General features: G+C 36.9%; 1 protein-coding gene across 1 annotated transcript; it reads right to left on the reverse strand.

Annotated features, from left to right (window-relative positions):
- Positions 1–613: 613 nt before the first annotated feature.
- Positions 614–16,293, reverse strand: LOC134741403 (signal peptidase complex subunit 3). The gene is given in 8 exon segments (XM_063674173.1): positions 614–1,358; positions 3,813–4,079; positions 4,156–4,319; positions 4,868–4,880; positions 6,176–6,278; positions 10,750–10,866; positions 13,312–13,476; positions 16,161–16,293. Coding segments are annotated over 8 exon segments (1,005 nt in total). The 5' UTR covers positions 16,207–16,293; the 3' UTR covers positions 614–1,228.
- Positions 16,294–16,729: the final 436 nt, after the last annotated feature.

Genomic DNA, 16,729 nt, shown 5'->3' on the forward strand with positions numbered 1-16,729 from the left:
AATGCAAATTTTCAGTTGTTTTCTGTTTGCTGGTAGAATAGAAGAATAAATATTTAATAAAATAACATTAATTTTGAATCGATTTGCTTTGATATTTTACAGTTAGTATTTTCCTTGTTGGTGTGGTGAAAAATTGTGTTTACTAGGTGGCAAAATTTCTTTCTCTTGTGCCTTAAAACCCTCGCAACGCTCAAGATTCCATTTTTCGAACCACTCGCGATGCTCGGGGTTCAATTTTGGACTCTGTCGCTTGCTTGGGTATCAATTTTAGCACGAGAGGTTAAACAACAACTTTGCCCCCTTGTTAAACAAATAACTATTCCCACCGAGTGATACAATTTTTTTACCACCAATGCAAGGAAAATACTAACTGTAAAATATGAAACAAAATCAATTCAGAATGAATGAATTGTCATTCAAAATCATCATAAAAGTCAATTCTACCAGCCAACATAAGGAAACGACTCAAAATTTGCATTTGATTACCTTGCCAAGTTGTCACACATGTGGATAAAATGCAACTTTCTCATCAGTTTTTGAAGAATCAAGAGAGCCTTTACAGCTGGTGTGGTGGAAAATACTTAATATTTCAGTGTAATGAAACAAAACAACATTTACAGAAAACTTGTATTCTCTTATTATCTTATGTCACACCACATTCACCCATTTACAGTACTGTCTAACTATGCATCTCGGCAATCTGTCTCTTCTGCTACAGAGAGCATATATTAAAAGGGAAAGTATCATACATAAATTACATAATACCAGTTATTAATATGGAAGAGGTTTGTAGTCTAAGGGCCACTTGCACCATTCACTAACCCAGGGTTAACCGGTTAAACCTGGAGTTACCGTGGTTACCAGTACAATTTGATACTAGGTTAACGGTTTAACAGGTTAACCCTGGGTAAGTGGGATGGTGCAAGTGGCCCTAAGACACATTTGTGTGACAAATTTGACAGTTTAGACGACCCCATACATAATATGTGGTAACTCTGGTTGTTGACAGTTGACATTTGACAATTCAGTTACACCAAAACACATATTATGGTGTACTGTAGTGTCATCTAGTTAAGCTGACTTGAAGGCACAATGTTTTCTTTACACCTGATCTACAATCAATAGCTCCTTGAATATACATATTGTTGAGAAGGTATATTTGCCGAGGTGTATAACTATCCTAGTACTTTTTAACTGAGATACTTTAAAAGCAAAGTTGCAATGTTGATCACACTCTGGTCTGGGTGTACTCAGTCGGGAACCGGAAGGAATGGTAGCCGAGGGCCATGACGTTAGGCAGCAACCCTGCATTTGGGATGATGTTCCACGACAGTGTTAGTGTTACATTGTTATGGCCCCTGAAAACATACAACATTGTGGATTATTATTTGAAAGAAGCTATTATCCTTACATATGCCTGACTTTTTTTCTTATTTTAAAAAGTATGTTCTGGCATAGGTATAGGTTGAAGAACGTTTAATTTAATTTTACACCAATTACTGGTTTCTAGAGATCATCATGATTCTAACCTTGCAGGTTTATTGGTAGTACCATAGAGTAACTTATACTAGAGCGGTACTGTCATAGTAAATTTTGTAACCCCAGTAAATTCACTGCCATCTGTCGACACACTTTAAAACTAAAAATGAAGATTTATAAAAATACGATAGAATGTATTTAAATATAGATAAATGATTTTTTTTATTTGTATTAATTATTTTTATGATTTTGACCCATGTTCTTTAACTGATATGCGTTAAAATTGTTAAATAACAAACGAAACCGTCAACGCCATCTATACGACTGTAGGCCAAAACTAGTAGCGCCCTCTGAACGAGAATCAAATTTTCTTGATTTTCGAGGCACGTTTTTTCCTTAGACTGTATCCATCTATTACGGAGTTATATCTATCTTTGGTAGTACCTATTTGTTCAGACCACAGAAACCAAATTCTAAAATGTGATCTATCAATTTTCCAAAATATTTTCAAATAGGAATTATTTTATGTTATATCAACTATAAAAAACACACAAATGAAAATTTCATCCGTCTACCTATATTGTTTTTAAGATAGAGCCCGTTGAAAGACAGACAGCAGATGAATAACAGGGTTCCAATTCTGAAACTTTACATATAGAATCCTATAAAGGTGCCTTGTCAAACAAACAAATCATAATTGTTATTCTGTTAGAATTCAAATAGACAAAGCTATACATAGGTTTCCTTACCCAAAGCGTAACTCGCTTGCATGGCTTGGTTCCGCAACTCGACGTTATATATTGCGCCTATTTTGCATGATGAATTTTGAATTGAACGGGACCCTATTACTAAGACTCCTGTCCGTCTGTCTGTCTGTCACCAGGCTGTATCTCATGAACCGTGTACTAAAAAGCTGTTTTGGGTACTACACATCGGTGGACAGTGTGGACGAACCATTAGCGAATGACGTAGTGAGTGTTGTGTGCAACCCATCATTTGACAATAATGCCGTAAACGAGGGTAGTTTCTCTCCCCCCCTGCCGCCACCGGCGCCCGCGCCGAGTCATCGGAATCGGGTTTTGACTTAAAATACGTGAGTGACCCGTTATTAATATGTTTAATATACTAAAAAGCTATAAAAACAAATACAAAAAAGTACGGAACCCTCAGTGGGCGAGTCCGACTAGCACTTGTCCAGTTTTTTTTTTATAGGTAGGTAAATTCTAGGGATGTACCGACTAGTCGCTGACTAGTCGGGAAAGCCGACTATCCGGCCACATTTGTAGTCGGCGACTAGTCGGCTAAAATGGCCGATTAGTCGGCCACTTATTAGGTACAGAAAAATAGCACAAACAAAATAAATAGAAAACATTGATCAAATGTTTAATACCCAGTTTACTCAAATTAATAAAATTATACTTTATACCTATTGAGGGTGCATACAAATATTTTTGTTTATATTGTTATATTAAATTTATATTAAATTTGTCTGTAGAGAGCAGATAGGAAGATTCATTTGTTTCAAAGAAAAGGATATAGTACTATACACAAAAGGATAAAATGCTTTCATTAAAAGATTGTTAACTTACAATTGAAACAGCAAAAACAGCAATTTATAAAGTAAAATTTTGAATGAAAAATATTAATAAATAAATGAACAATGTTACACTAAAACAATGTTTATGTATACATAGCTAGGACAAACATAGGTATTGTCGAAGTATCTAAAAAGTATGTATGTCGTCGCAGTCCGTACAATTTTATGTAGTTGGTTACAATTGCAAAAGTTTTATTATGTATGTTTTTTTAAAATTAAATTACTACAAGATGATTAACCTCACAAAACGCGGGAAACTTAAGGAAAGTCAATTTTGCTCAAAATCGAATTTAAACTATCGTGAGACATATTAACTTATCTAAATTAGCGGTTTCACTCACGTATTTTTAGTCACTCTCGCGACATGTTTCGAAGAGCCTAGGTTTGCTTAAAATGCTTCATGCATGAAGTCTGTATTTGAACGAAATATTTTTTATTTGGATATTTGTTGCCGTATTATTATGTTACATATACTGTGCATTTCATTTATTAAATCAAATGTAATGTGACGCAAGGAGCAAAACAAAAGCATCCGAACTTAAGACAAAGCTGCTGCAGTGACAATCCGAATGCAAACTTTGAAGAGAGAAAATTATTTATGGATTTGGCCGACTAGCCGACTAGTCGGCCGACTAATCGGCCATCCGAGCGCCGATTAGTCGGCTAGTCGGCCAAATCAATAGTCGGTACATCACTAGTAAATTCCCATTGTTATAATTTATATATTTTTACTTACTTCAAGCCTTTACCATCATCCCAGAAGTAGTACTTCGTGTTCATGTTTTTGAAGTCAAGAACAGCATTTTCTCCTCTGAGAATAATTTTGTCCCATAGTACAATTTGGTTGAGCTCATTGTTGGGAGTAATGTACTCCGCTGTGAGATACAAGAATAGCTGTTTCACATTCCAGTTGAACAAATGGGATAGATCAGTCTTCAGATCGAAAGTTAGGAAGCCTAGATCATTTCTCTCTCTAGAAACTCCATAATCCGGCACGTTCTTGCTGGAATAAAGTAAATGTGAATGAATTCTTAAAAAAATACACAGGTTACAGCAATGGTTAATTTTACTCAACTTACACGACTACTTTTACTGTGTTCATTTGGGTATTCGTTCTGTAATCCACAGTTAATGTAGATAGAAAACACAAGAAAGTTAAGCATGCAAGCACGCTAAGTGTATACGTTAATATAGCGTTTCCTCTCGTTAACACTGAATACATTTTTGAGGTTTAAATTAAAATCTAATAAATACAAATTACTTTTAGCGGTGGCTAACGCTAACCTCCGCAACAACTGTTTGACGTTTCGGGACACGTCAATTGCAAACGTCACGAAAGTGTGTTCAAAAACCATTCATAAACCATGAATCTAGTATAATGGGGTTGGCAACTGTCAAAGGTTTGCAGAGATGGCGCCATCATAGCTTGCCCCTTTTTCTATCAAATTTGGCTTAAAGGGCCAGGGCATTAAAAAAACAAAAATTTGACACAATTCTAGGGATTGACAGGGCAAGCTATGCAGGCGCCATCTGCTAATGATTTCGACCGGCCAACCAGATTGGATCGGTCATGAGGGGTGGGGGCATGGAGACTATATAAAGGAGCAATATCTCTCTGTATGAAAAGTGTCCATAAAAAACAGTAATTAGGCGGCGCCACCATACACCGAAATAATACCAAAAACAACCTACGTAATTTGGTCGGGTTATTTGTTGCCTTCTATGGTACATGTCATACTCATGTCCCAGAGCCTACCTAGCGCCACCTATTTACAGCTGAAAGCTGGTCACTTTTGCAATAGTTCTGCCATAAGAGGTTGTCGTACTTTCTATACCGTCCATAGGTGGGGGGTAATGACTTGCTCCAGACTCGCGTTCGCGGGGAGGGAGCTTGATACATGCTTGATACCACGTTATACGCGTTGCCTCCCTGTCACACTTACCAAATTCATAAGTTTTGACATTAAAGATTAATTGATTGAGAGGAAACACGTGGAACGTGGTTCGCGGTAGGCCCTCTGGTAAGTACCGACGTCGTGCCCGAGCAAAGATTGTTTTCCGTTTCACAAATATAAGAACATCGTTAACAATGTTCACATGTAAAAAATATTTGTCTCGAATTGCCAAAAATGTTTAATGTTTGATATATTTGCAGTTGAACTATTTTTTTACATCAAGAAATATTGTAAACGATGTGCTAATATTTCGTAAAACGGAAAACGGTCTTTTGGCCCGATATCGGGGCCGACGTTGGCACCGACGTGCGGTCGATCATTCGCCGTCCAAAGAGTGAGTATTCGGCCTCTATTTAACGCGCGTTGAAAAAGCGCTTGAATCTGCCCGCACGCTAAATTTGATTTAAAGACCAAGGCTTAAAGTTGAAAATCCAACAACGTTAATAAAGCGTTATGGTTAAAATACTCACTGTCGGTACCGACGTCGGCTACGATCGTAAGGTCTCGATCTCATGTGCGCTTTTTCAACGCGCGTCAAAAAAGCGTTTGAATAACACAAATGGAAACATGTGTATAGTTTGTCGAAGGACTGTCTCATTTCAAACATAGACAGAAAGAATCATACTATCTTTGTCTTACACTAGTACTAGCACCCAAAAGAAAGGGATGAGTATAATTTTCCTGGTTGTTACTGACTGACAAATTGGTTTGACCAACCAGACGATACGTATAGGTATATTCAGACGATGGCGGTAGCGCTTTTTATCAAGCGTTGTTGGATTTTCAACTTTAAGCCTTGGTCTTTTTGGTTTGACAAATGATATAGTCGGGTTTATTTATTTTTGAGCGCCTTCCACACTCGTGATTCCATACTTGATTCGTGCATGAGTGTGGAGGCGGCTTTAAATTTACTTGTTACAAATAAAGGTACTCTTGGCGTAGCATACAAGATCGAGATGAATAAAACAATACAGATTGTCACCATTGTAATTTATTGCAAGACCCTATCATCCTAAATCATTGGCTAAGCACTCTCCTATCAACCACTAACGCCAAGACTAAACCGATTGTGAATACCGACACCACTGTGGAGACGTTGGAACTATTGCATGGGACTCCTCCCGGTATGGAGCGACAGAAGCACACCCTAGTGGACGAGCTCCCATTCGTCGACTGGAAGCAGCCGCTGGTGATGGCGTTTCCGAGCTGATCAATCGCTCTGGTGCACATGTATGTAGAGTTTTCCGCTGTAAATGTATATTAATTAATTTTTTCATTCATTAAATTTCACAGCATAACAGTATTACAAAGCACTGTGAAACCAGCGATCGAAGCGGCGAATCGTCGACGTTACTTTTACATCTCCCATGATGAGAATCTTGTGAAAGTCGAGAAGGACACTAAGTCCAGCATATACCTAGACTTGGCTCACCTCACTATATAGATAACCCATGTGGGATGTTAACTCGACGGTCATTGTTCCGTTACTCATCTCAGCGAACGGTCTCATAGCGAAGTGTCGACGTCGACCAACACGTACCTAGACTCCTAGAGACACTTGATGGGTGGCTGGATCAAGGGTTAGGTGCAGAAGGGGGTAATCTTCGACACGGCGTGTATAGTACGCACGTTCGTTCCTCTCTCTGCGGCCCTCCCTGATCACCGGCGGCACCCTATGTCTGTATCTTTAGGTAGTTAAATAAATGTCAATGTGTTTGTACATTTTCGGGTACTTGAAACATTTATCAGTTAACCAACCAAATGCAAAAACTGCTTGGATCCGTTCCTTCATTGTTCTGGCTTTAACCTATTTCATTTAATCGTGTAATGTTTTCATCTACCCTCAAATGGCTAAATATTCGATCTCGTTTTAGGTCTTTACTAGGGCGATTCGAAGAAATAGCAAATATTACAAAACTAAATTAGGTACTGTTGATTAATCAAACTATCCCGAAATCCCGATATATTCCTATTAACAAAATAGCACGATTACAGCAGCTTCATTGTTACGTTGAGTAAGTAATACTTATATCGTAGTAAAACTTCTGTAAGTTTTGGCACATCGAGTTTAAATTACTTGAAGAATTTTCTTGCCCAATAAAATACCTTATTGTGGTTTGTTTACATTCTTTTAAATACCTAAAGATACAAACTATAGGTTAGGTTTTTTATAATGTGTTTACATATATATATACCTATATATATATATTGTGTTTTTGTATTTTTTCTTTTATATTAATACTAGCTTTTGCCCGCTAATAATATTAGTATTATATGGATGTAATAAACCTAGTCTAAGATTCGATTGTATAAGCAGTGATTATTGAAAATCGCAAGCAATTTGTTGCAAGGTCTGTGGGTGGAGCTCTTAAGATTTGTATTGCGTGTTTATTGACAGCAGGCACTAGGACTTAGAGACTGTCCATAGTTAATAAATATTTTATACAACAGCCATTCTAGACGCCGGACTCCACTGCGCTGTATCAAGATCAATTTTGACGCATGTTATCAATATTAGCTGCATCGGCTGCAGCACGTAAATCATTATTAGGTATACCACATTCAGGGGCGTATTTACCCTAGGGCCAAGGGGGCCATGGCCCGGGGCGGCAGGCCGCGGGGGGCGGCGCAGGCCGCCGCTGGCTTTCGGTTTCGGGTGCCTCAGTGGCGTCCCAATTTTTTTTGTGGTGTTACTGGTATTAGACATAATTTAATTTAAAGTAAGTTGTCTATTGCCAGTTATGAGGACAGCGTTGTCAGCATTCCGCGCGCCTACGGGAGGTCTAAACGCACGTCTCCCGGTCGCAATTCCGCATTTTAAAAAATTTCCTAAAAGTGGATCGACAAAAAAATCTATTTCATCGTAAAATCTGATCACAAAATTTCACGAGAATCGGTTAAGAAAGCAAAATTCCCGAGTTAAAACACTTAAAACCGCAGACCTAAAATTTATGCTGGAGGCCTTAATTCGCTGACGCTTTGGTCATAAAAAATATAGCGGACTAAAAGGTCAGGTTGCGAGCCCTGAAACGCTTAAAAGTCGCGCCTTCCAGAAGACCCGAAGTATTCCAGCATTTCCAGCAAGTCGCGCTTTCGCTTATAAGCAAACGCCAAAGGTCGAGTAGCAAGAGAGCCGAGATCACATTGGTTCCAAGCTCCAAGCCAATTCCAAGCTCTCCCCTCCTCCAGCTCGGTCTTCGGCCTTGCATGGAAGCGCTTTATACGGAGCTCAGCCTTTGGTGTCACTATAACTTGGTCATTGTTCCATTCCAAACATTGATTTATCCCACCTCGACCTTTGGCTTTGCACGGAAGAGCGCCGCAATTGGACGATCCGTGACGTTAGCACTATGCATAGCTCGTCTTGGGCATAGGTTTTTGTCCCAGTTCAGCTCCACTAAGTCCCCTGGGCCCGCAGAAAAACTTTAATCATGTTTGTACCCTTCAGCCTCGCTTTAGACATGACCAGTGCTTTAAGACGAAAGTGGAGGAGGTCCTCCATAAGGTCCGCGAAATCGCCTTTTCATACAACGTAGTCCTCATTTTCCTCTCTGGATATTAACATAATTGAAAATATTTAAACACAATTGGTTGTATACTCTCGCGCCAATCATGTGCTAGCCCGGCAGCTATGCCCCTACTTTTTTTTCTAATTTTGAATTACTAAGAGTGAGAGTTAGGAGCATTTACAAATTTGTATGAAATCAAAAAAATCGAAAAACGTCAAACAGGGTAGGGGTAGGGGCATAAATTACGCAAAAATATTTTCCATTATGTCAATATCCAGAGAGGAAAATAAGGACTACGTTTGTATGGAGAAGCGGCCGTCCTCTTTCCTCTTTAGCTCTGCTCTTTTGCAATTCGGCCTTCAGCCTCACAGGGCAGCACACCGCAGTCGGACGCTCCGGGCCTCCGGCCTATGCAGAGCTCGGCCGTCGGCCTCGCTCACAATGGGCTATATGTTCGATTTCAAGCTCTGCAGAAAGGCACTGAGAAAAAAAAAAAAATGCTTTTGTGTTTACTTCATGGGTCATGGGGGGCGGCAGATACCCAATGGCCCGGGGCGCCAAATATTTAAATACGCCTCTGACCACATTACATGGTCCAACCTTATGGTCTACTAGTTTACTGAAAAAAAGGACGAAGGCAAGGCAAAGAATGTCAATAATAGGTAATGTTTCAGAATGTAAGTGTAACGAGCTTAAACATAGGTACCGTAAAACTGAAATGGGACTGTGCTTTATAATCGCCCTATATATTCTTTGTGTAGGTATCTGGGGGCACGGCAGTGCCCCCGCCAAGTCGAGCAAAACAAAGAGGCACGGCCGTACCATCCTTTTCTCGAAGCCATTCAGGCCATTTTCGACATCCTGTAATTTTGTGCTGGCTAAAGCTAGAGCCCTGAATTTTCAGTGACATATAGGGCATGATATGGCTTACATATATTCCCAAGAACATTCAATTTAAACTTGTAGTTTAAGAATTATTGCACTTCAAAGTTCCATACTTTTGTCACTGACTCACTCACCGATCATCTTAATTCTAAAGTACTTCTAGCAAACCAACAAGCTTCAAATTTTAAACATAAGTAGTTTTTAGCTTAACAAGCCATAAAAAACCTAAAAATATTGCAATATCAGTCACGTTTTAAAGATTTCTGAACTGCATAAGTAAGTTTGTAGTCCCATATGAATATATAATATTACAAAGTTACTTTTGCAGTTCCAACAAATAGTAGGTAAAGTAAAGGTCTAAGATGTACGATGTGAGTACTTAGGTATAAAGATGTGTACAGTATGAGTATGGTATGGCTATGAGTATGGTATGGCTATGAGTATGGTAAGGATATGAATATATATGGTATACGTTCATACCATACATATGGCACTCATGTGCGGGTATGGTGCGGGATGGGAATTTGGGTATGAGTATTATATGAATACAAGTATAGCTTGGTATGGCCATGAGTATTGTACAAGTATGAGTACAAGTATAGTGTGGGACGGGTAGGAGTATAAGCTTTGAGAAAAGTGGTAGCTGACGTACAAGAAGTACCTAGTAACCGAAAAGAAGGACTACCTACAAAAAGAGATGAGATCCCATCAAAAACATTACATGTAAAAAGATGCCAGTCTCGCAACGCAATACTTCTACTACAAAAAAGTTTAGAGATGTAATGTTAAAACCGCATCAATATTAGATACCTACCTTTAATTTTTAATAAGTACACATAATGACTTGGCAATCGCGCATAATGCTTTACTCGTACCGTACTCCTGAATATGTGTAATGCTCAAGCTGCACGTGATTAACGCTAGCGTTATGTTCAATTAGAATTATTTTAATAGTTGAGGATGATCCTTATGTCATTATGCAGCCGTGCGATGGCCAAGTCATTATGTGTATTAAAAATTAAAGGTATCTAATATTGATGCGGTTTTAACACCCCCTGGCACTGACTAAAATAACCGACTTGGTATCACATTACATCTCTAAACTTTTTTGTAGTAGAAGTATTGCGTTGCGAGACTAGCATCTTTTTACATGTAATGTTTTTGATGGGATTAGTATTTCTAAATGGGGCAAACCATCCACGGTACGATTTTACAGTAACTAAGGTATCTTAGTCATTACTAAACACAAAGTACTAAAAAGCACAACGACAGTAAATAGGAAAGTAAACCGAAAAATAAAAAAGATAAACTGGAGTGTACATACGTATGTTATTGAAGTAGTATGTATATTGCGCGCAGACATCGTTAGTACCCAAAATGCACGAGGCTTCCTGTGAGTGGTACGTCCAAATGTACTCCACGTCGGGCCATGTGCCGTCGACTGTGAATGCAACGTGAATTTAAGAGCCATGGAAGCAGCCTCGTATGTAAAGCCAGGAAAAAAATACAGTACCTATTTAGAAGGGAATAAAAGATACGGTGGCGTGCCGTGCGAAACTGAGACGGGAGATATGATAGGAATATGGCGTGGAATAAAATAGTACATTTCGATGCTAGTGCGGAAAGTATGTCATGATCAATGATGAAGAGGTAAGTAATAAAATATGAAATATGCATATTTTTTGTATTCTTACATTAACAGTAGGTTTTTATGTTGATTACGACGTTTTAATATTAACACTCATCAATAAGTAGTCATGAATTGGAACAAGTAAAAATTTAAAAAAATTGGAAAAGTAAAAAGCACTAGTTACTACTTATTGATGAGTGTTAATATTAGTTTCCTTTAAACGTAGTAATCAACATAAAAACCTACTGTTAATGTAAGAATACGAAAAATATACATATTTCATATTTTATTACTTACCTCTTCATCATTATAACACGTCTATCTATTTCTTTTTTATATTGAATATTGAACCGTTCTTAATAAGTTGTCTGAATGGAACGGAACGCCTGAAAAGAGGCATTTTTTGTTTCTGCTTTAAGTTACCAAAGGCAACATTCGATATTGTTTTTATAAATGTACGATACACAAATAATCGTAATTAACGATATTTGGGTAATAATATGTTTTATATTTACAATTGTTTCTGTCTGATAGAACATGCATTTAAAAAAAAACTTTCATTGAAGTGGGTTCAATAATAATAACACCCAGCTAAAAAACACCTCTTCATAATGTCAATGTCAATGATGTCACAGAATTAATAATATAAAAGTTTCGAATTCCTTACTTGTTGTTTTTCTTATTTTTTCGCAATTGTATTAAAAAACGTCGTTCGATACACGTGCGGAAATGTCATTCTTCACTCGTGGCAAGATATCTCGGAACTCGTGAAGTAATGACATACTTTCCGCACTAGCATCGAAATGTACTATAATATTAGTTGCCTTTAAACGTCGTCATCAACATAAAAACCTACTGTTAATGTCAGAATACGAAAAATATACATAGTATTTCATATTTTATTAATTAATTCTTCATCATTATAACATGTTTATTTTTTAATATTGAATATAAAAACCGTTCTTAATAAGTTGTCTGAATGGAACGGAATAGCTATGGAAGGTAGAGGTAGGAATAGCTGCCGAAACGCCTGTCAAAGAAGAGGCGTTTATTCTTACTGCAAGCATGTTTTAAGTTTCCAAAGTTTTTATACCTTACTTGTTGTTTTTATTATTTTTTCGCTACTGTATTAAAAAACGTCGTTCGATACACGTGCGGAAATGTCATTCTTGACTAGTTCCGAGTCTTGCCACTCGCCTACCGCTCGTGGTGAGATATCTCGGTGCTCGTGAAGTAATGATATACTTTCCGCACTAGCATCGAAATGTACTATAATATTTTACCTCAATTACTCTGAAAAATTATGTACTTCAATTTCAAATCTTGCTCTTGACGTCGCTCGGCTATATCTGCCTATCAATTTATATTATATTGAAGTTATATTGCTGTTGTATGCAGGGTAACAAATGTAGCAATAGGTATACAACTGAAATTAGTAAATGAAAGTCAGCCCTTCAGATGAAAACTTTTAGCAAATTATTATTTGACTTAATAGAACGTTTTCCAGCGTCTTGTCACACTAATGACCATATGCTTCCGTGATTTTTTCTATCGAGCCAACTTACCTAGTAATGTTTTGGATGGCTCAATATGACTATTGCTCAATAGTCATATGGAACAAAAAATAGCAAGACGATATTGCAATAGAACGATATTGCACGATAATGCAAAAAATAATAATAATTGAAGACCTGATTTTGAAAGACCAGATCCTGGGTATTTTTGGGTTATTTCAACTCAGAATCACTAGCATATTCAATTCTGATGCTAAAAATGTTCCAAAAAAGTGTATGAAAATTGTAGTTTCCACTACGTCACGCATATACAAGTGAAAAATTCTCACAATAAAACGTGACGTAATGGAACGGACATCTTTTTTTAATGGCAGGATGGAGAATGCTGTGGATTCTGAGTAGAATGAGCCCAAGAATGTCCAGATTTGTAAGAATCAGAGGTTTTCAATATTTATTTTAGAAAACGCCATCATAAATGACATATCTCTTTTGGGACAGTGACAAAGTACTCGAGCACCTTACCTATGGTTGGCATGTGCTTACAATGATACAGGTATTACAAATTATTAGCGGAAGGGTTGTGGCACAAGTGCTGTGTTGTGCTCTGAAAGGTCGCGTTGAGGAACATGTTGTTGTTGTTGTACTGCGGCCTGGCCACGAAACGTGAACCGGAAGCAACGACTTACTGGTTAGACTATGCCAATGATTACCCGATTGTGAGCCACTATACAAATAAACTTACAAGATGCCACCAAAGGCTGCTGGCACGGCACGCCTTTCGCCAGCCGGGTCGCGTCCTGACAGGTGGCGTTGAGGAACACGCTGTCCTTATTGTACTGCGGACCCAACCACGTGAATTGGAAGCAACGATTCACTGCGTTCGATGGTGCTACTACCAGTACTGCATCTGTGTTTCGTAGTTGGTTTAGCATAAACAAGCTTAGATAATACAATTACTTAGTTGACAAATGGAATAACGACTTAACTGACTTCCACACTTAACATATGACATAGGAGGGTGGATTAAGTAGGTACCTACATGACTTAAGTCAAAAAAAGATATTTATGTCGCGCTGACTGCCCATCACACCATCACACACCTTGGTAATACAGCACATACTAGTACATAGTATGTCTTCGTTCTGAATTGCTATTAAAGAGGAAAAACCGTAATAATGTAATAATTGAGATTTTAATCGCCTTGCCACTTTGGACAGGAAGTATAACGAAAAATCATAAGTAGATTATAAATTGTTCAATTACTTAGCTTAAATTTCTTTTTTAAAGGCTAAAGACGTTCTTAATTGCTATAAAAGAGAAAAATCCAAAAAAATTGAGATTTTAATCGCCTCGCCGCCAATTGGACATGAAGTAAGTATTACTTAATTAAAAACCATAAGTAGATAATTAAATGTGACGTTTTCAATCAAAAAGTAACAAATAGTCGCTTACCATAAGGACGAAAATTGCTTGTATTTTTATACGAAAGCCTGTCAGAGCGTCCTTATGGCAAGCGACGATGTGGTATCTTTTGCTTGAAAACGACACAAATGTTCAAGGCTAATAAGGTTATGATGAGCTGTCCCGCTGACGCGATTAGCGCGTGGGCTGTTACGGCCATCGGAGTAAAAAGGGCAGCAAAGCGGCAGTGGGTCTTCTAAGGGCTGTGTAAAATTTCACTATCTCAGGAAAATATTGAAATTTTGAGTTTACTGTTTTCCTAATGAAACGCACGATTTTACGAAAGAAGAAGAAGAAAGAAGTACGAAAATCGTGAAATAGTTGCTGAAATACCTACATAATATTTATCCTTAAATGACGTTCGATTACACACAGTCACACACACACATGAGATGATTAAAGGGGCCCGTCGGTTAGAACAAAAATTTGACAGTTCCAAACAACTGACCGGCCGATATCGTCCGGCTGACTGATAGTCAGTGGGCCCCTTTATAAGGACGGCCGATGGATGCAATGCAATGTGTGACGAAAGCAGAAGATGGATAAGACTTTTTATAAATTTCGAGTAATGCCTATTTACGTATTTTTTTATTGAAAATATATAATGCATGGTGATAATTTGATAAAGTTCCAAATAATGTTGAAATATCACATTATGAATATACATTGTATGTATATTGTCATTTTCCCTCAATAAGTGGATACGATAGTGAACTTTAAACAGAACGGACTGAAAATATGTAATATAGAAAAAATATGATTATTAACTTAAATTTGTTTTCGATCGTTTAGTTTATTTTATTTATTTCATAATGATAAATTACAATATAAATTACTCTTATACTAATGTATATGAATTTATATTATGATCATCAATAATTTGGTATGCAAACATATGATTATAAAATGTCAACAATGATAATCAAAAACAATACAAATTACGATAACTAACAATTTATATGTTAAAAAGGGGTACCCTACATAATTCCGAAAAATGTTATGACGAATTTTAGAATGTCGAAATTTATTATTCCGATTATTAAATGCTCGAGCCATAAAAATTCCGACTGTCGTAATTACGAATGACGAAAATCACGAAGATTTATATTTCCGAAAAGCCAAATTTTGTAAATTCCGAACCGCATATTTCCGATTATAACGATTCCGATGGTGACAAACACCGAATTTTACAATTACGACAGTTCGTTTTCTTGAGGGTCGCAGTTCTAACCTAACCCACTTTTCTGGCAACAGTTCGTTTTCTTGGAGGTCGCAGTTCTAACCTAACATAATACACTTTTCTGGCAACAGTTCGTTATCTTGGAGGTCGCAGTATTTATGCCGAATTTTTATGCCAAAAATATTTTATGCCGAATTTAACATGATGCGGCGCGACAGGCATCCGTAATGATTACTAAAACGTGAGCCAGTCAGTTGAATATCACGAATTTCATTTTTCCGACCTTACAAAAGACCGAATTTCTGAATACCGAATTATTTTATTTTTCGATCGGACAATGATTTTTCGGAATTTAAGAATTCGGAAACATTTTTTTTCGGAAAAGTATAAACTCGGAACTTTAAGCTTTCGGTCAAATGACAATCGGATTTTAGGTTTTAGGAAATAACACATTCGTGATTTTCTTCCATCGTGTTTTTAAAAATCGTAATTTTGATATTTCGGACTGATAAAAAATCGGGATTATGAAAATCGTGGTTATAAAAATCGGAAAAACATATTTCGGAATATTTGGGTGTTCCCGTTAAATAAAAAGGTATTTGAAAATTAACGTCAAATTGAAGCTAAATAAATAATGGAAAACATTTCAAACAAAAAAGGTATCTCGTCACACTAAAACCTAAAACTAAGAACAGTAATAATAACAGTTCAGAACTAATGTCAAGTAAAATCCATTGTACATAAACTAGACATAATGTCAAACAGTTATTTCAATTTTAATTTCATGTATTTGTCTACTGAATATAATACTTTTTAACTTTTTTGCAATTAAAAAAATGTTCTCTCTTTTTAAACCGATTGTAGTCATATCCATAATACGTATATCGTGTAACACTATTTTGAAATATTTTGCATCCGACAGATGACCATTATAAATGGGTAATACTCACATGAAACTAAAACTAACCCTGTTATCACTAAATTTACTCTAATCATATTGTTTACCAAAATAAACACTAGTTTTTCTAATCGTAATTAACCAATTAGTCCCGCTTTCATTGTTTGTCGAATGCAACTAATTGTTTGCTTTATCAATTTACCCAGTTATCGTATAGGGGAATCACATCGCATAATTAAGTGATAAGTCTTACTGATTAGATTTGTGATGGGCAAGAGCCGCGATACCGGATACCGTGACTTTATCTTCATTCGTCATTACCTATTTAATCTTGAAAGACAGGAAGTTAAAACCAGGTAGGTGACTCGAAGACATTAATTTAGTAAAGTGCATTATGAATTACATAGAGTAAAATGACACCACTGAAAAATATTTCGCATTAAGAATTACTTAGAGTAAAATGACACCACTTTGAAAAATATTTCGCATTTTAAGTGAGCAGAACCATGAAAATATAATACTAATTAATATTAAGTCATAATTAGTATTCTATGGCTATATGGGTCTAAATTGTTCTCCGGAGTCAAATAAAAATATAAGACCCTACTAGGATAAAAGGTT

This window comes from Cydia strobilella, chromosome 5 (assembly GCF_947568885.1).
Source record: "Cydia strobilella chromosome 5, ilCydStro3.1, whole genome shotgun sequence".
NCBI classification, from domain to species: Eukaryota; Metazoa; Arthropoda; class Insecta; order Lepidoptera; family Tortricidae; genus Cydia; species Cydia strobilella.